A 20838-nucleotide genomic window follows, 5' to 3' on the forward strand; every position below is an offset into this window, starting at 1 on the left:
AAAGTCAGAATTACGAGATATAAAGTCAGAATTGCGAGATATAAAGTCAGAATTGCGAGATATAAAGTCAGAATTGCGTGATATAAAGTCAATATTGCGTGATATAAAGTCAGAATTGCGAGATATAAAGTCAGAATTGCGAGTTAGTCGAAATTGCTTGATATGAAGTCAGAATTGCGAGATATAAAGTCAGAATTGCGAGATATAAAGTCAGAATTGCGAGATATAAAGTCAGAATTGCGAGTTAGTCGAAATTGCTTGATATAAAGTAAGAATTGCGAGAGATAGTCAGAATTGCGAGTAAAAAAGTCAGAATTGCGAGTAAAAAAGTCAGAATTGCGAGTAAAAAAGTCAGAATTGCGAGTTATAAAGTCAGAATTGCGAGTTATAGTCGAAATTGCTTGATATAAAGTCAGAATTGTGTGAGAAAGTCAGAATTGCGACTTAGTCGAAATTGCTTGATATAAAGTCAGAATTGTGTGAGATAAAGTCAGAATTGTGTGAGATAAAGTCAGAATTGCGAGTTATAAAGTCAGAATTGCGAGTTAGTCGAAATTGCTTGATATAAAGTCAGAATTGTGTGAGATAAAGTCAGAATTGCGAGATATAAAGTCAGAATTGCGAGATATAAAGTCAGAATTGCGAGATATAAAGTCAGAATTGCGAGATATAAAGTCAGAATTGCGAGTTATAGTCAAAATTGCTTGATATAAAGTCATAATTATGAGTTATAAAGTGATATATGAAGCCTTTCTGAGCAATTCTGACTTTATATCTCGCAATTCTGACTTTATATCTCGCAATTCTGACTTTATCTCACACAATTCTGACTTTATATCAAGCAATTTCGACTAACTCGCAATTTTGACTTTTCTCACTATTGAGAAAAAAAGTCAGAATTGCGTGATATAAACTCTCAATTCTGACTTTTTCTCGCATTTCTGACTTTATATCACGCAATTCTGACTTTGTAACTCAGTTGTGAGTTAATATCTCGCAATTATGAGAAAAAAAGTCAGAATTGTGAGATTAAAAAGTCGCAATTCCCTTTTTTATTTTTTATTTCATGGCGGAAACAAGCTTCCATAATAAGCAGTTGTACAGCAGACAATCACAACTAACCGGGAACGTTCTCAGAACTAAACAGTAACGTTAAAACATTTGTTCGAACATATCTGATCTTTAATAATGTTCTCAAAAAGTTTAAAACTTTATAAATTGTTCATGGAATGTTTTTACCTTGAATGGAATTTTTTTTTTTTTTAAATATTACTGCTTGTTTCAGAAGGTTCAGAGAAAATTCCAAAGTAACATTCCCATAACATTTGAAGAATGATGAAATGGAATGTTCGCGTAACCAAGAAACACGTTTTTAGAACATTTAATAAACTGGGCGTTTTGAACATTCAGAGAAATTACATTTTCATAACATTAACAAAACGTTCTCAGATCATTTTTGTATAGTGTTATTTGACTCAAGTCAGTTCAATAATTTCGTCAATCATCAGCTGTGAAGCAGCTCTATAGAAGACAATAGTGTCATTATTCAGCTCAATTCAATTGTAGTATTGTTCTCATCTGATTTGTTCTCAGGCTCAGGACAGCATTACGACTGTAAACAGTAATGTAATATGTTAAATCTAATCTGCTTTTTGTTTCTTCTCTTCTGTCCATTTTCCTTTCTTTTGGATTTTTTTGATGGTCGGGATCTTTGCTGATGGTAGTTAGAGTTCACAATCTCCACACAACACAAATTTTCAGTAAGCAAACACATAGCAAAAACCTAAAACACATTTGTAACTGCAAAGCAATGACCTTGTGGTTTAATATACGTGGTTTACTGTGCATGTTAGAATGGCGCTTTGAAACGGTGTGTCTGTTTGGAAGTTTGTGTGTAGTTGTTGCTGTTCATGTGTAACAGATGGCGTTCCCTGAATTGTGTCCAGATGGGACACCATATCCGATTGGCACGGCAGCATCACAACAGGTGATGCTTGGAGCTGCAGAGGGGTTGTGAGACAGGTTTGGTCTTGATGGTTACAGTTGGATGGTTCATGTTTGCTCGACACCAGAATATTACGCATCTTACGTCTATGATGTATTTTTGAGGGAAACATGATATTCAACTAGTAAAAACTGTTGGCTAGGACTTGATTTTATCCTTCATGAATGGGTGAAATGTATTACTGGCGGTTGAAAAATAAGAAGGCTTGTTGAGGTTAAGAAAATGTTTAATAATTTTATTTTTTAATTGGTGAGCAGAAGAGACTTCTTTCAAAAACATTAAAATCTTACCGTCAAACTTTTGAATAGTAGTGGAAATAAAACAAATGACTGTTGTTTTGTTAAAGGGATAGTTCATAAAAAAGTAAATGAAATGGCATCCAACGTTGTTTCTGTTCACAGAAGAAAGTCAAACAGTGAAAGACAGTTGTGCATATTGTGAAAGAGAGACGCAGAGGTGAGAGACGCTGAGAGGTGAGACAGATTGCGTTACTAGACCTCCAGCAGTCATGTTAGGACAACGGTTTGCCTGACGGTGTGTGTGTGAGTGCAAATATGTTTGTGTTTGAGGGTCAAAAGTTTAGAGATTTTCATCTTTTCATTCTGTTTGAATTGAAGTTTATATGTTGTAAAGTGTGAATACTGTTTGGAGAAGAAATGTGCTTCTGTCATACAGTTAGACCTAAAATCTACAAGAAATAACCCAGATCAAAAGGAAAATATTGCTCTTTCATATAGCTTGGGATTTCTAACTTATTTTCAAGTAACTTTGTATTGGATGTTTATCCTGAAATTCCTTAAAGGGGTCCTCAAAGTTCAATGCAAAGGGAGAGATTTTCTTTTACAGAAATCGCCTTTTAAGGACTACAACAAACAGCTGGTAGGGACTACAACGAGCTTATTCCCGGGTTGGTGACATCACTAACCCTAAAATTTACATAAACCCCGCCCCCGAGAACACACAACAAAGGGGGCGGGGCCATGTTGGGCTGCTTTAGAGAAGAGGAAGAGTTGTTGTAGTCGAGTGTTGTTCACAAACGAGGGTCAATTCAACACTGGATTTGCACAAAAGATGAACATGACGGCACATGCTAGTGGATGAGTTGAATCAACTCCACAGCAACTACATAAATTTATCCACTAACCATTCAGAAACGTCCTAAAACTTGTAACTTCTTCCTGAGTCTCTCCATCAGTGTCGACTCCGGTTTGAACAATGTAAGGCTGAACACTTTCCTCATTTTGGCTGCGTGAGATTCTCCAGCTTTGTTGTTTTTGAGCTGTTAAAGCTCCTCCCTCTTCTGGAAAGGGGGCGGGGAGCAGCAGCTCATTTGCATTTAAAGGGACACACACCAAAACTGGGGCAAATTTGACAAGCTATAATAAATGATCTGTGGGGGATTTTGAGCTGAAACTTCATAGACACATTCTGGAGACACCAGAGACTTATATTACATCTTGTGAAAAGGCAATTTCTGTAAATGAAAATATCTCTTTGCATTGAACTTTGAGTGTCGTAACTTTGCAGATGTTGTTTATGCTCAAACATCAACATTACACACTAACTAAAGTAAAAAAAAGTGAAATCATAATCAAGCACTCCTTTAAAGAGATCACATTGGTGATTTTCTTTGTTGCCGCTCTGGTTACGAGAAAAGTCGGTCAAGGTTCATCTCAGGTAAACTGCAGGTGTTTAGTTTAATTGCTAGTGTTAAATTAACACAAGAATTATCATGGAGCCAGAATGCCTCTCTTCCGTGAGAGGCTGGAGTTTGTCCCGTGCAGCATTTAGATCTCGCACGTTGCAAGCTGTCGACATGCTGCGAAGCGTTTGGAGTAAATGTCAGACATGAATAACACATGCACGCAGCTCAACTTACACAAAGATGCCGTGGGTGCGAACCGTTCGGACTCTCTCCATCTAACAGGAAGAGAGGAGAGAGTGTGAAGAAGACTTCCTGGAGAGATGGAGAGAGAGATAAACGGAGGAGGGGCTGTGAGAGAATGTACCTCTGATATGTGATCCCGTAAAGCGGCTGATAAGAACATGTGCTCATTTAGTGGTAATGATTAGCTTTGGTCATTTAACCCCTGAGACTCACACAGGGTGATGACCCTCTCCCACTATCTCTGTGAAAGAAGAGACTTCTTTCAAAAACATTATTTTTTTTTGCCAACCCCAGATTAGATATAAAATAAAATAAAATAATAAAATAAAATAAAAGTAGGGTTGTATATAGGATTATTATGGAAGAGGATTAGGGCCAAGCAATAATAAAAAATTAAAACCATCTCGAGATTAAAGTTGTTAAATTTCGAGAAAAAAGTCGAGATAAAATCTTGAGAATAAAGTCATTAAATTATGAGAAAAAAGTCGTTAAATTTAATTTAACAAATTTAATGAGTTAATTCTCAACATTTTATCTAGACTTTTTTTTCGAAATTTAATGACATTTTTCTCATAATTTAATGAATTTGTTCTCAACATTTTATCTTGACTTTTTTCTCAAAATTTAACGAGGTTTTTTCTCGTAATTTAACGAGTTTGTCAACATTTTATCTCAACTTTTCTCGAAATTTAACGAGTTTTTTCTTGCAATTTAACGAGTTTATTCTCAACATTTTATCTTGACTTTTCTCGAAATTTAACAAGTTTTTTTCTCAACATTTTCGCAACTTTTTTTCTCAATTTAATGACATTTTTCTGATAATTTAATGAATTTGTTCTCGTAATTTAATGACTTTATTCTCAACATTTTATCTCGACTTTTTTCTCGAAATTTAACGAGTTTATTGTCAACATTTTATCTCGACTTTTCTCGAAATTTAACAACTTTAATCTCGAGATGGTTTTATTTTTTTATTATTGCTTGGCCCTAATCCTCTTCCGTAGATTATTTATATTTGTGTATATAAATAAATTTACAGTATATAGTATATAAAACAACCATAGTACATATAGTGCATGAATTTCATTAAATTTTATTCCAAATAATATTTCCAAAATACTTTAATTTAATTTTATTGTATTTTATTTTATAAATAAATAAAAAATAAAATGGAAAATGATTATCATTAGAAATAGGAAAATAGCTCATAAGAAATTGAGCGTAAATAAATGCAGTGATTCATTCATATTTCCAATATCACATTTTTGACGTTATCTGAATGAATCAACCAGTGGAGGGACAACACTACAAAACATTGTCACCATGACAACACGCTACCCGTCCATACTGGTGTTTATGTAACTCTTTTAAACACAACATAACCTTGTTATCATTATTCTTACAGCGAACTAGAACTTTATAACTAGAACACCATAAACATAGTCCTGTACTAAAACATGTTTTCAAGAGAGAATCGCCTTTGATTATGCACTTTAACCTTTAACTAAACTTAATACGTCTGTTAAATGTCTTAACTGAGTCATTTACTGTAGCCTTCAAGTGTTGCCCAAGAGAGACGTCTCAAAAAAAGTCCCGTTTCTCCTTCTCAGAAGAGATTTCAAGAATATCTAAAATTGTGCAAAAGATACCAAAGTTTGCAATGAAACATCTCCTAAGCAACATAAGAGCACTTAAATTTGGGTACGACTTGATCCGTTGTGAAGCAAATGTGAAGTCAAGAAACATGCAGCCCTGAGCTGATTTATAGGACTGCTGTAAAACAAACAGTGATATGATATTGAAGTCATAGTCAGAGAGTAGGAAGGGTTTATATGTTACACAGTTTGACCTTTGACCTCGCATAAAAGAGGCAGGTGAAACACGATTCCATCCTGTCAGAACATTTTCTCTCCGTCAGTACATCAGAGCATTACAGCTGGAAGGAAACAGATTTTTTAACAAAATGGAGATGTTTAACGCAGATTTGTAGACAGGATTTGTTGGTTTGAAAGGTAAGGGTGAGAATTTTTCTCATCTCATATGATTCTGACTCATAAACGAGCATTGTATTATTATATCACTATATCACTGTATTAATGCGTCATGGTGTTTCATGGAATCAATTATAATTCAAATGCTGGTGTTTCATCAGTTTTTCTGTTCGTGTACTTGAAACGTCTTGCTTAAGTGATCTAGACGGTCCTTACACCAAAATGTGGCACTATTCAGGTTAGTGTGTGTTTGTCTGCACATACAACTTGTGCATTTATATTCATTGCATGAATATCTGTCAAAAAAATTACTTTACATATGAGGAACTCAAGATAGCGTCTTTTTCCTCTAGCAAGCCTGTGTCTCATATGTCATTGTTTGTGTCTCTATTTCTTTCAGAGCAACGAAAGAAGTACTCAAACTCGAATGTCATCATGCAAGAGACTTCACAGTACCATGTGCAGGTGAGCGAGATGCTAAACTCTTTTAATTCTGCTTCTTCTCTCCAAGCTTGTTGAGTAGCTAAACCTCACCACCGAGAGATTGGTTTAATATTTAACGTGATTCAACTGATGACTCGATATCGTAATAAAGCAATCAGGTCAGTTGATCAGATTTGCCAGGGCAGCATTAACCTCCATCTGAGCTGTTGTCAACCGAGATAACTCAATCTGAAATCTGCATTATACAATGGCTAGTTCCTGTCCTCGAATCTGATTGGTTGAAATGCACTGATGCCTTTTATGCACCTGCAACCTGAATGAACCCCAGCAGAACAACTGATTTAGCCATGCACAAATGCATAATTTCCACAAACGCTAATCAAATGATTCAGGTCTGACTCGAGATGTTCTGTTGAACTTTGTTCTGATCTAGATGCATTATTTTCCGTAGTCTATTTTTCTCACTTTCACCCTTCACTTATTGGCTATATTGTGTCTCTTATCTCATTTTCTCGCTCTCATACACGCATAATGTTGATAAAACGTCCACGCCAGCAGCAGTCATATCAGGTCTTGCTGTATTATCAACAAATAGCATGTACTAGAGTAACTTCAATATTACATCAGAAGAACATATTACATGCTTCACGATACAATAGAAATTACAAAAAAAGAGAGAGAAGGAAAAGAGAAAAAAAATCAACAGAGGGTACATATTTATACATTGTTAAGCCATAAGGCTTTCATTTGAAACCAGATTCACAGTATTTCTTTAAAAATCGAAACAGAACTGAAATGGACTTTTTAAAATTAATTCTATTTTTCTTCTAATATTGAAGATTAATTGAAGAAAATATCTATGTAGAACAACTCACCACCAAGATATTGATGTGTTCTGGGTTGTTTTTAGGTTGCTAGGGAGTTTGAGTGGCTTTAGTCCACTGTTAGGGGGTTGCTAGGGTGTTTGAGTGGCTTTAGTCCACTGCTAGGGAGTTGCTAGGGTGTTTGAGTGGTGTTTGATGGGTTTGAGGTCATTGATAGCTGGTTCTTGGTGTGTTTGAGTGGTTTTAGGCCACTGCTAGGGTGTTTGATGGTTTGAGGTCATTGATAGCTTGTTGCTAGGGTGTTTGAGTGGTTTGAGGTCATTGATAGTTGGTTGCTATGGTGTTTGGCTGGCTTTAATCCACTGCTAGGGGGTTGCTATGGTGTTTGGCTGGCTTTAGTCCACTGCTAGGGAGTTGCTGGGGTGTTTGAGTGGCTTTAGTCCACTGCTAGGGGCTGCTAGGGTGTTTGAGTGGCTTGAGTGGTGTTTGAGTGGTGTTTGAAGGGTTTGAGGTCATTGATAGCTGGTTCTTAGGGTGTTTGAGTGGTTTTAGGCCACTGCTAGGGTGTTTGATGGTTTGAGGTCATTGATAGTTGGTTGCTATGGTGTTTGAGTGGCTTTAGTCCACTGCTAGGGGGTTCCTAGGGTGCTTGAGTGGTTTGAGGTCATTGATAGCTTGTTGCTAGGGTGTTTGAGTGGTTTGAGGTCACTGCTAGGGTGTTTGATGGTTTGAGGTCATTGATAGTTGGTTGCTATGGTGTTTGGCTTTTTTTTATTCCACTGCTAGGGGGTTGCTAGGGTGTTTGAGTGGCTGTAGTCCACTGCTAGGGGCTGCTAGGGTGTTTGAGTGGCTTGAGTGGTGTTTGATGGGTTTGAGGTCATTGAAGCTTGTTGCTAGGGTGTTTGAGTGGCTTACGTCCACTACTAGGGGGTTGCTAGGGTGTTTGAGTGGCTTTAGTACACTGCTAGGGAGTTGCTAGGGTGTTTGAGTGGCTTTAGTCCACTGCTAGGGAGTTGCTAGGGTATTTGAGTGGCTTTAGTCCACTGTTAGGGGGTTGCTAGGGTGTTTGAGTGGCTTTAGTCCACTGCTAGGGAGTTGCTAGGGTGTTTGAGTGGCTTTAGTCCACTGCAAGGGAGTTGCTAGGGTGTTTGAGTGGCTTTAGTCCACTGCTAGTGGGCTGCTAGGGTGTTTGAGTGGTTTGAAGTCATTGATAGCTGGTTGCTAGGGTGTTTGAGTGGATTTAGGCCACTGGTAGGGAGTTGCTAGGGTGTTTGAGTGGTTTTAGGACAATTATAGTTGGTTGCTAGGGTGTTTGAGTGGATTTAGGCCACTGGTAGGGAGTTGCTAGGGTATTTGAGTGGTTTTGAGGTCATTGAAAGCTGGTTTCTAGGGTGTCTGTTGGGTTTGAGGTCATTGAAAGCTAGTTGCTAGGGTGTTTGAGTGGTTTTAGGGCAATTCTAGGTGTTTGCTATGGTGTTTGAGTGGTTTTTGGACAATTATAGGTGGTTGTTAGGGTGTTTGAGTGGTTTTAGGTCATTGATAGCTGGTTGCTAGGGTGTGCGTGGTCTTAGGGGATCGATAGCTGGTTATAAGGGTTTTGGGGTGTTTTTTAGGCCACTGCTAGAGGGTTGCTAGCATGCTTGAGCGGTTTTAGGGCAATTTTAGGTGGTTGCTAGGGTGTATGAATGTTTTTTTTTCCTTCTTAAAAAAACATCTACATTCTGGCACTTTAAAAAGTACAGAAACCAAATCATTGATCTGAAGAACCAATAATGAAACATCAAAAACACTGACCTACCTTCTCGTAAACAGATTATATCTGTGCAAATATCTCAAAGCAAGCAAATGTAAATTTAACTTCCCATTGTTCAGTTGAAAGTTGGTTGGACTACATCCTGTTAAAGTCTTTCCACCCCCTGGGTAGAGTCTGATCAGACGTGTCAATAAACATGTTTGTGGTTAGATTGTTTGGTTAATCCACGGCAGCCATGCTGAGATCTCCTTCCCTTATATAACTAGTGACAAGACTTAATCTGCTTATGAATCATGCATGATGCTTTGAATAATTTCTTCTCTTTGATGGGTAGGGATCACTGTTTGTCACATAGTATTGTGACATGTGAATGCACACCCATCAACACACACACACACACACACACACACATGCTCACACACAGGTGTCATTAAAGTGCTGAAGTGGATATAAAATATTATAAGGAGGTGTGTGCTAACATTACTCACTCTATGAAAATAACAATTAATTCTTTTAAGATGCCGACACACCCAATGACATTTAGAAAGAGACAACATGTAGGTATGTATTAGACAAGCAGGACATTCACATGATTATCTATTTCTGAAAATCAATAATAAGACCTCTTTAAAATCTCAGTTTAATATCTCCGAAACAGCAATGGAATTGAATGGAAAGCAGGAAATTTGTTTAGTTTTTGTAGTTTTGGAAAAACAAAACAAAACACGAAATCCAGTGTTTACAATCTCTATCCAATTACGATCAGAGTTTTTGATATGAGTCTAAATGGTCAGATCAAATGCCAAATAGTTTTTGCATCATTTTTGATGCAAAACATATTTAAAAGTGTGCCATATTGCCTTTTAATTGTTGAAATGCACTCATTTTTGCTCTCTTTTTCCTCTTATAGTCAGTTATGTGACATTTACCGAAGAGAGAATATTGAATAAATGAACCAGTTAGTAGCTTTGCACATTTTATACATTTATAAAACAGTTGCTTATGTTCCCTTAGGTGGCTCGCCAAAATTTTCATTTGTCTCTCAGTTATTGTATGAGAAACTCTTGGCATTGTGTGGACATAATTACTATAGCTCTATAGCTCAGTGCCACAGTCCATCATATAGATCGGATATGATGAACCAAATTGCATTTGTTTGCGTTGCATCAATCTAGCGATGACCTTACACACTCGACTATGTGTATGTTTGCAGCATCTCTCTACGTTCATCATGGATAAAACCGAGTCCATCGCTACGGTAGACGATGCCATTAAGAAGCTAAAACTCCTGGACTCCAAAGACAAAATATGGACACAGGAAATGCTGCTGCAGGTGACGGACAAATCCATCAAACTCCTGGATTGCGAGACCAAGGTGAGCGTGATCTTTCCCTGTGTGTTCAGATATAGGTAGAAATCACAAGTGACCCTATTTACTTTCTTAATCCATGTTCCTGGTCTTATTGTTGAAGTTTTATTTGTGCATGATATTTCAGTCTTTCTACATAATGCACTGTCCTTTTCCGCTAACGTCATCTATTACCCAATTATTGACTATACATTACAATATACAATATACATTTCCTAATAGAGGACCGAACTGTACCAATGTTAACAAGCCGCCTTTTCACAATCCAGCCAGTTCTGGTCCATTTCGTCTCATTCAAGATTCTGTATGATTTTGGGCTTGTAAGTTTGCATCTTAATTCTCAATAAAAAGTTAAACGCACACTTGAGATCTTGGAAACGAGAACCGATTTAAGCATGTTCCACACCTGTCCTCTGAACAAAGCCTCCTCTGACCTATTGGCCAAGTGTAATCCGATCTGATCTGGAATAACTGGATAGGGAGCGTTTCATCCGTGTGAATCATGTGAAGTGAGTCTTATTGTGACGTCATTATTCTGGTAATATGTGACTGTAAGTGCCAACATTACCAGATCTTTGACCTCATATAATTAATGATTATAATCATTGTTTTTATAGTCAAAGGTCATCAGCTTTTTTTTTTATTTTATTTTAATTTAAATTTATTTAATTGTTGGCAGTTGCATTAATATAAAATAAAATAATAACATTTTTAAGAAACATTTTGTACATTTAACATACTTGATATACATTTGATATACATTTTGAACTACATTTTATCTTTATATTTTTATCTTTTTTTTGCAAGCCATTTAGCGTTAGATAATATTTAAGTTAGTTCTGAAGGTCTAATTCTCCTGATCTTTGTTTCTCTTTCTTTCTCTCAGGAAGAGCTTGAAAACTTTCCTCTGGCCACAGTTCATCACTGTCAGACGCTATTGAACCAGACAAGATACCCTTCTGTCCTTCTGCTTATCTGTCAGGACAACGAACAACACAAACCAGACATTCACTTCTTCTACTGTGACGAAGTGGAGGTTAGACTCACACAAACACAAACTTGTATACGTATACTTCCATAACAAATATAATATCATGGTACATTGAAATGCATGACATTTGATATATTTTAGGTTTAATCATGTGCTGTTATTATTCTGCAGACATTTTGAGAAATGTTGTGTCTCCAAGTAACAGCGAAACATAACACAATGATCACCCCGTGAAATGTCATCTCATTAATTTCCCAGAAATACCTGAACATTATGAAAAAGCTTTGTAAAAGGATATTTACACCCCCATGGTATAATGATAAACAATTGAGAGCTTGCATATGTTTTTGTGTTTTAGGCCGAGATGGTGCACGCTGACATTGATAGCGCTCTGGGAGACAATGCACGTGGCAAGAAGATGCGACCACAGACACTAAAGTGAGTCTCAGACCTCATAGACACAAAAGCTACTGCAGCGGTTTTTAAATAACTCATTACTAGTCAGAATGATTGACACCGTTTCACAACACTTCTACCTGATGAACAGGCTGTATGTCTGTTGATGACACTGAGAAGACCTAAAAACACGTAACAGGATCAGCAGATAGTAAAGACACATTTACCTTGAGGTTTCTGTGATCTTGTGTGTAATAGTTGTTCATTTATTAACAACAGTGGGTGCTACAGTATCAGCACTGGTCTTTGGTTACATGCAGACTCGTGTTTTGGAAGCACTGTGATTTTCTTCGTGAAAAACCAGTTGCAGGGTCATCAGAGAAAGAAGATTGTATAGTAGGGGTGTAACGATACATTTATTCGTCCCGAGCGTCACGGTACGGACGTCACAGTTTGGTGCATACAGTCAGTCAAAGACAATCCACACTCTAATCCAGAAGGGGGCGCATGCGGTAATACAACGCTGTTTGCTAACCGCCACAACAGGAAATAGTGCAGAAGAAGAAGAACAGATGATCGATGCATAGAAATGTTTACGTGTAATCTCTCAACTAGTGTTCCAAACGCAAAAAGACATCAATAAAACAGCTTGAGAATAATATCTCACGTAGCATCACATTTACCTCAGGCAAGTCATTTAGTGTCCACAGCATGTCAGTTCACTAGAGAAATGAGCATTTTGCTAAATATATGCACTATATTAGCTCATATATATTCATTATATTTACTTTACCTGTTAGTAATGTCTTTATTTAATATGTTTAAATACATTTGTCATGAAAACAATTTATGACAGTAACAAAAATAGAATAAATAGATTTAGAAGGTAATGCAAAACATGCCTTCTGTGCAATTTATGCTTTTTTTTATTATTAAAGTGTTGATTATTATATCTAAAAATAAATAGTAACTGAATTTAATCGTTTGGGCTCTGTTGTTAACTGTAACCTTTAATATTATAGTTATGTGCAAGAAAAGGCTTCCTGTATATAGTTTACAGCATTAGCTGAAATAGATTTGTTTTATCCTTAAGAAAAATTTAAATATAATCAAATATATTTAAAGAGAGAGACACAATTTGTTCAATAAACCACTGTTTAATAAAAAAATAAGAAAAAAGAAGCAATTTTATGTTTAGTTTTCTCCCCCCTGCTGTACCGGACCCGTACCGAACCATGACTACAATACCGAGGTACGTACCGAACCATCATGTTTGCGTACCGTTACTCCTCTACTTTACAGCTCTTTACACACACATAAGCTTCATTCCAGATCCCAGTGAGCTGCCTTGCTGTCTACTTAGGCAGCCTAACTGAAATGCAACCTCAAGTGCACAGGAGATGTGACTTGCAATTGATTTCCTTAGTTTGTTAGAGTTAGCATTTTGCTAAGCTAACAAAGCAATACACATAAAAATACACGCCACATGCAAATATTGAGTACGAACGTACATTTTTAATTGGATTAAACCATTATGATTCTTTTTAGTATTAGTTATGTTTATAATCAGCACTGCCCGCATTCTCCACCATCTAAACTCGTCACAATGCATTAAGGGATTGTCTTCACAAATTATACGTGTTGAGAAGGCAAAGCTTACAGTTTGGCCAAAAATGAGCTGTCTTTAAAGGATAGAGTGTCTAGGTAGTTTTATGCTATTGCTAGGTGGTTGCTAGGATGGTTTAGGGTAGTTTTAGGGCACTCTAAAGGTGATTTCTGAGTGGTTTTAAGGCATTTCTAGGCGTTTGCTTGTCATTAGTGTAAACAATGATTCTATTCAGTATTGAATTAATTATATTTATAATCAACATTGCCCACATTCTCCACCATATGATCTTGTCACAATGCATTAAGGGATTGTCTTTGCAAATTATACATGTTGAGAAGGCAAGGTTTATCATTTAGTCAGAATGAGCTATCTTTAAAAGCTCATTTCTTTAGGTAGTTTTAAGCCATTGCTAGGTGGTTGCTAGGAGGGTAGTTTTAGGGCACTTCTAGATGATTGCTGGAGTGTTTGAGTGGTTTTAGGGCATTTCTAGATGATTGCTGGAGTGTTTGAGTGGTTTTAGGGCATTTCTAGGTGTTTGATAGTCAGTTTTTAGTTAGTGTAAACAATTTTGATACTTTTCAGTATTGAATGAATTATATTTATAATTATAATTCCTGGCATTCTACATCATTTGAGGGATTATACATGCTGGGAAAGCAAAGTTTATAATTTGGCCTATATTTAAAGATTGCTGGGAACCTTTTGGAACAACCCCTCACATCCGGACCTCCTAAAATGCTTTAAAATGTTGCCTACATAGGGTGCTCACTAGGTTTTAGAACACATGCATTCTCTTTTTATCTCCCTTCCATCAGGTTGAACCAAGAAAAGATGAAACGCCAACGGGAGACCATCATCCCGGCCTCTGAGACTAGAAGTCCTGGCCCTGGGGTCAAAGGTCGAGTAGCAGCTACGGACATGAAAGGTGCCTCAGACACAATTACGCTTGTATGCTTACAGTTAAAGTAAATGCATTAACGCTAAATACTCTGTGTGTTTGTCTCAGATGAGCTGTCGATGCAGGACCCCGAGTCCAATATGAAACTGGCCCAGCGGATCGAGAAGGATGTGGTGAGTGCCGCTGCGTAACACTGGATATCCGCGCGCACACACATCTAAAACACACTCAACCACTGAGTGTATCAGATTAGTGGTTACATCAGACTTGTGTTTTCACTTTGTGTGTCATTCAGCAAATCCTGAACTGCGCTTTAGACGACATCGAGATCTTCGTGGCGCGTCTTCATAAAGCTGCAGAGGCTTTCACACAACTCAACCAGCGCAACAGGAGCAAGAAAAACAAAAAGAGAGGACCAGCAGGTGTGTATACTTTTTTTATGAGTCATGTTTAACACATTATTTGTTTATTCCTAAAATTAAGCTAGTTAATAAACATTATTCTCATGTTACTTGTGTGTGTTTCAGAGGGAATGCTAACTCTACGAGCCAAGCCTCCATCAGAAGGAGAGTTTATTGACTGTCTTCAGAAGCTGAAACTCTCTTTCAATCTTCTGGTGGGTTTCGCCTGTCTCTTTGTTTCATGCACTCTGTTTTAACTCATGCAAAACTCTGTCTTGCTATGGTTTCATTTGAAAGATCATCTGGAATATTTGCCCATTCAAATCATGGATGTGCTTTAACTTTTTACAGTATGCAGAAAGAAACATTTCTGTGCAGAAAGAATGAAGAAAGAAACAAACTGCTTGTAAAAAGAAATTGTAAACTCAAGTTCAAGTGACAATTTGTAAAATATTTTTTTCTGCTCAGTGTCATGAAAGAGGCCAATAATATGTGAATGAACCTTGTTGATTGTCTGTGTGCGCCCTCTACAGGCCAAACTGAAGAAACACATTCAGAACCCCAACGCTTCAGAGCTCGTACACTTCCTGTTTGGACCTTTGGAGATGGTGAGGAACTGAACACATACACAAAGGCCCGGTTTCACAGACAGGATTAGACCTTAGTTCAAGAAGCTTTTATAAATGTACACTAGAAAAAAACATTACAGGTGTGCATCTTGAGGCAAAACAATAGCAGTGATATATTTTAAGATATGTCAGTACAAGTTGCTTTCAGTTAAAACAACTCAAACATGCATTTTAGTCTAGGACTATGTTTTCCTAGCTATCGAAATGAAAACATACCAAAAACTTCTGCTGGTTTTATTATAAAACTGGATGCTTATGTTTACTTCATAATAAACCAAAACCTTAATGCTAATGCTACACCTAAAAAAAACGCTTTGAATTAATGAATGAATACATACATATATAAAATGACTTTATATATGAAGACTCACTTCAAAGGTAAAAAATAAGCATCCTGTTTGGTACAATAAGAGAATGCAAATATGGTTATTTTAGCAATTGCTCCTTAAAAGCTCATCTAATCAGAATTAAACCCAAACTATCTGTGTGAATTCAGATACTGCAGAGTTGTGGCACTCCTGAGCTGCCGCGTGCGGTCATCTCTCCTCACCTGTCACGGGACACAGTGGACTTCCTGAGAGGACACCTGACTCCTAAAGAGATGACCATCTTTGAGCTGCTGGGAGACGGTTGGACGAGGCCCAGGTGATGATTCAACCAACAACTGTAGATGTGTTTCAGGAGTGTGTGATAGTGGTAAACTGATATATCCAGCTGATATATCAGCCAATGTTTGGTCATTTTGAGATTATCAGCATCAGATGATGGTATTTCCCCCTCATAGGAATCCTAAAATCAGATTTTGAATGGATAAATAAAAAATGTATTGGTTTTAACTAGTATTCAACCAGCGCCCCTATTAGTGCCCCTATTATGAATGCAAAAGGTGCATAGTTTCAAAGATCAAAGTGCAGATAAATGGAGTTTGAATTCAGATATGGTAATGGGTGTTTGGTTTCCGACACAAACTGTTAGTGGTAGACCAATCACAACAGACTGAGCCATCTGACCAATCAGAGCAGAGTTGACAAATCATAACAGACTGGGCCAATATTATAATATATTTTATAAAACATTATTGGATATATCTCATTTTATCTGTTAACCTTTTCGATCGTGAGTTTAAAATATTCTAACTGTCCCCCCAGAGTTAGTTTTTTTTTTAAGGCGACCGTTATTTTAGAACGTTTGCCTTTAATGTTTCCATAGCGACGCGTCTTGCGTGTCACGAGCGCTGAGCGCAGCCACAAAAATAACACTGTATGACGGGTGGATCGCTATTATTTTGTTTTTCCTTTTTTATTTAAAATATTTACAAACGTGCTTACCATGTCATCAACTATATGATATTCCGATCCTCAAATATGTGTAAGTGAGTGTGTTTTGTCGTTTAAAAGCCTTTATAAAAGATCTTTATCTTGATCTATAACGCGAGATGGGCGCCGCCATCTTAGTTTGCCCCTCAGTTCGCAGAGTCCTGTCAGTCGGATTTACAGCAGGTGAATTCATCAGTTAATCCCGAAATATATGCAAGTAAGTGGGTGGTGAACTGGAAGAATAATAGAGTGTAGTTACTTGGGCCCATTATGTGTGTCTGATATGAATAAATGTCGGCAAATTGTTTATGAATGGATTGTTAATGCTCCTTCCACTGATGTCTGACATCAGTGTGTATTTTATAAACTCTAAATATATTGTTTTAATGGTACTTATGCGTATTTAAATGTCTGAAACCTTAAAAGAAACGTTATGTGGCTGAAAACACTGCATAGCTGTGATATATGACAAGAGCTGTGCGCGTCCGTCTCGCAGCCAGAGCGCGAAAGCACAGTTTGAATCTGGCAGTTATGTGACGTTGCTGAACGTTCGAAAGCCCATATGTGGGACCATACCGCTCAAAGGTTAATAATAAATAAAATAACTAAAAATTAAAGTATCTAGATCATAGACTGTAAAAAAATATGGACGACGCGACGCCGCTTCCTTCCATTGTATTGAACTGAAGCCAAAATGGACGCCGATGGGCGCTGACACGTTACGCAAAAACGTCAAAAAAAAAAAAAAAAAAAAAAAATTGCAAACAGCGCATGCGCAGAAAGACTCGTCAGTGGAGCCCGGAGGCGGAGTCGCGGTATCAAACTTCCGCCCAGACGACTGCGTCATCATTGATGTATTTTAAATAGTCTATATAAATTATATGTAATTTAAAATTCTACCTATAAAATAATAGGCTATTCTTTTTTTTAGAGCAATAATATTTTTGAAACAGCAAATTCAGTAGATGAACTCAATATATGCCTCTAGAAACTCTAAAATGTCAGAAACAGTCCTGCCATTTTACATAAAATGTTTAAACTAACGTTACAGGAGATCGATTGCTGTAGACAGTGCTCTATAATTAATAAGAGTAGGCTATCATTAGTTTTATCCTGCTAATTATTATTTTATACCCATAAAATAATTATAACTGCCAGATAATGATCACCTGTTTTTTTTCCGTCATGGCTAACGTTAGGCATGTTATCTTAACTAATAACGTTAATTAATTAGCTTATGAAGTCCACATTTAACGTTACCGAGAAAAGCTCAGATATCCGTCAGATCCTGTAGGTCAGTTAGTACAGTTTACTGCTGAACAGCTCATTTTGTCGGTGTGAAATAACAAAGGAATTGAAAATTAAGTTATTTATTTATCTTCAGTCTTCCCTCGAAGCTCCGACAGTCCTCCGAGAAGCTGTCAATCAACTGTGAGTCACGACGACACGCCCTGTTTGAGCACCAAATTGCTAGCTAAAATCAAACTTATCACAAAAACGAACAATTGAATATATATCAGCGTGATAACAATTACCTTAAATGACCAAAACCATCTTTCAGAAAATTTTATTTGAAGCATAATTTATTTTTATGTTTTAACTTAAGTCTCATTCGACTGCATTGAGAGGGTGGGGTTTATGACCTGTACTGCATCCAGCCTCCAGGGGGCGATCAAAGAGGTCGTGGCTTCACTTTTCAGGACGTATGAGGCACACCCGATCTAGATCAGCATCAGTCAACCATTAGTTCACATGTTTATGTTGTCTAATTCTGGGCGTGTCTTTGTGTGTCCTAGAGCTGATTGGCCAAAAGATCAGTGCGCTCCTCTGTATGTCCCAAAGTTCCGGAATGGCTGGGAGCCGCCAGTGGAACTCTTCCGCACGTCACCATGGGAGACGGAGAGCGCTGGTGTTCCAGCGCAGTCAGAATACAGGCCAAAAGAGGTGAGAGAGAGAGATGAATCGATATATGATGCTATGTTTAAACACACGCTGCGTCTGAATGCAAATACTTCCCTACTATATAGTAGGCGAAAAACAGTATAAAAATAGTAATTCAAAAAACAGTAGGCGGATGACCTGCTACTTCCGGCGAGATTCTGAATTGTGCATACGATGGACACTTTACTTTAGTGAAGAGGAAGAGTTATTTACGCCGGACTCGAGGGTCAATTCAATGCTGGATGAGTTGAATCAACTCCACAGCAACTACATCAATTTATCCACTAACCATTCAGAAACGTCTAAAAGTTGTAACTTCTTCCTGAGTCTCTCCATCAGTGTCGACTCCGGTTTGAACAATGTAAGGCTGAACACCGTTACTGACAATCCTCATTTTGGCTGCGTGAGATTCTCCAGCTTTGTTGTTGTTGAGCTGTTAAAGCCCCGCCCTCTTCTGGAAAGGGGGCGGGAGCAGCAGCTCATTTGCATTTAAAGAGACACACACAAAAACTGTGTGTTTTTGCTCACATCCAAATAGGGGCAAATTTGACAAGCTATAATAAATGATCTGTGGGGGATTTTGAGCTGAAACTTCACAGATGCATTCTGGGGACACCAGAGACTTATATTGTTAAAAGGGTAAATTCAAATTCGATTGTGATTTTCTGTGTTAAAATCTCTGTATTAAATGGATACCATCTATTTCTTCTTTTCCATGTCAGTTCTTTGGATCACAGTCGTCACTCTCTTCAAACGGGTGAGTTAGTTGTCAAGAGGTCTATCTATATCTCAGTACCTTTGAGATTTGGAGTAAATTACAATTAAATTAAATTTTATGTTAATTCTGTCTTTTTTCATAACTATTGAGTAACAAACGAACAAAATCAAACCACACTGACATAGATTCAGACAAGAGTCAACTATAATTTTTTGTAAATGTCAGGTTAGGGCAAGTTGTCACATGTTTTATTGTCATTTTATACAATTTTTCTCAGCCAAAACAATGTTGGTATTCCACAAATCGGCCATTTTTACCCTTGAAATTAAGCCCAAAAGTGATTAAATAGCATATACTCCACATTAAACTTATGTTGATGAAGATTTCTTTTTGTTTACTTCAGATAGTACTTCAAACAAAGTGCTTGTTCTAAATTCATTGTCAATAAACAGCAGGTTTTCATTGTGACAACTTGCCCCTATTAGTGTGACACATGTTTCTGACATCGGCTTGTTTCGCTCACGTTTTTTTCAGCTCTTTCTCTGCGCCTCCTGCTCCTCGGAAATACGCAAAGATACGCTACCACTTTGTGGCACGTAATGCCAACGAGCTGTCAGTGCTACAGGACGAAATTCTGGAGGTATAAACAGCACAAAAGACATCTTGTTAATATCTCAAAGACAGCAATGAACTAACTGAAGTGTGTTTTAAGGTGTTGGAGGATGACAAGCAGTGGTGGAAGTTGAGGAACAGAAGCGGTCAGGCGGGATACGTGCCCTATAATATGCTGGATGTGGTCAAACTCGAGGACCCTCAAGTCGTGAGTGACCCGCCCTACAGTCCAGTAACACCCTACAGTCCGGTAAACAAACCAAATGGACTAAATTTGATTGAAATGAAGGTTAGATGCCCTTAGTAATCATTATTTGTCTATCTGCTGCTCTCACACAGTCATACCGAGGACAGTCGCCCTCCGGCTCAATGGGCAGTGACAAAGACGGTGAGTCTGAGAAAACTATACGAGATTAATATGGAAGAGAGTTCATCTGGAAATGTGATTTAATGTTTCTCCATCATCGTTCTCTCTCAGGTCACACTCATCAGATGGATAAAGTGAACGATGAGCTGCTCATGTTGATCACTGGGAATAAGATGAATCAGCCCACGAGAAACTTCAAGGTGGTGCGTCAGTCGGCCGTCCCGCTGACCTTTGACTCCAGCCCAGCAGAGGTCACCACCTGGCTCAATGCCAAGGGCTTCTCCAAACCGTGAGTTTTTACAGATTGTTACTGAGAACTCATGAAGCCTTATAAACCATGAAAAATATATTAAATAAATAAAAATAAAATGTGTTTACTATTAACTTAAGCTTTCTAAACTATCAAAAATAATTATTAAAATATAATAAAACTGAGTTTTAGTAATAACTCATTAAGCCTTATAAACTGAGACATTTATTAAAATGAAATATTTTACTGAAAAATCATGAAACCATGAAAAATGTTTTAAACAAAAATAAAATGTATTTACTTATCATTACTAATTTATAAAAAATATTAAAATATAATAAAATATTTTTTACTAATAACTCATTAAGCCTTCTAAACTATCAAAAATAATTATTAAAATAAAATATAATATATTTTACTGAGAACTTTCTAAACG

At 37.3% G+C, this 20838-nt stretch overlaps 1 protein-coding gene across 6 annotated transcripts in view; it reads left to right on the forward strand.

Annotated features, from left to right (window-relative positions):
* Positions 1–20838, forward strand: part of eps8l2 (EPS8 signaling adaptor L2) — a 44799-nt gene that overhangs the window by 22678 nt on the left and 1283 nt on the right. For 3 of the 6 annotated variants that reach the window (XM_067380342.1, XM_067380344.1, XM_067380341.1), the window contains 16 exons: positions 6285–6349; positions 10119–10280; positions 11161–11310; positions 11624–11703; positions 14086–14195; positions 14277–14341; positions 14464–14590; positions 14696–14784; positions 15103–15177; positions 15695–15843; positions 18311–18458; positions 19178–19212; positions 19708–19813; positions 19886–20035; positions 20125–20173; positions 20264–20441. In XM_067380342.1, coding sequence (XP_067236443.1) covers positions 6285–6349; positions 10119–10280; positions 11161–11310; positions 11624–11703; positions 14086–14195; positions 14277–14341; positions 14464–14590; positions 14696–14784; positions 15103–15177; positions 15695–15843; positions 18311–18458; positions 19178–19212; positions 19708–19813; positions 19886–20035; positions 20125–20173; positions 20264–20441 — 1738 coding nt within the window. Of the gene's footprint in view, positions 1–5092; positions 5906–6045; positions 6123–6284; positions 6350–10118; positions 10281–11160; positions 11311–11623; positions 11704–14085; positions 14196–14276; positions 14342–14463; positions 14591–14695; positions 14785–15102; positions 15178–15694; positions 15844–18310; positions 18459–19177; positions 19213–19707; positions 19814–19885; positions 20036–20124; positions 20174–20263; positions 20442–20838 lie in introns of those variants that run through there. The other 3 variants (XM_067380346.1, XM_067380347.1, XM_067380345.1) reach the window with 3 other exon arrangements.

The sequence above is a fragment of the Chanodichthys erythropterus genome, chromosome 24, assembly GCF_024489055.1.
Source record: "Chanodichthys erythropterus isolate Z2021 chromosome 24, ASM2448905v1, whole genome shotgun sequence".
In the NCBI taxonomy this organism is placed as follows: domain Eukaryota; kingdom Metazoa; phylum Chordata; class Actinopteri; order Cypriniformes; family Xenocyprididae; genus Chanodichthys; species Chanodichthys erythropterus.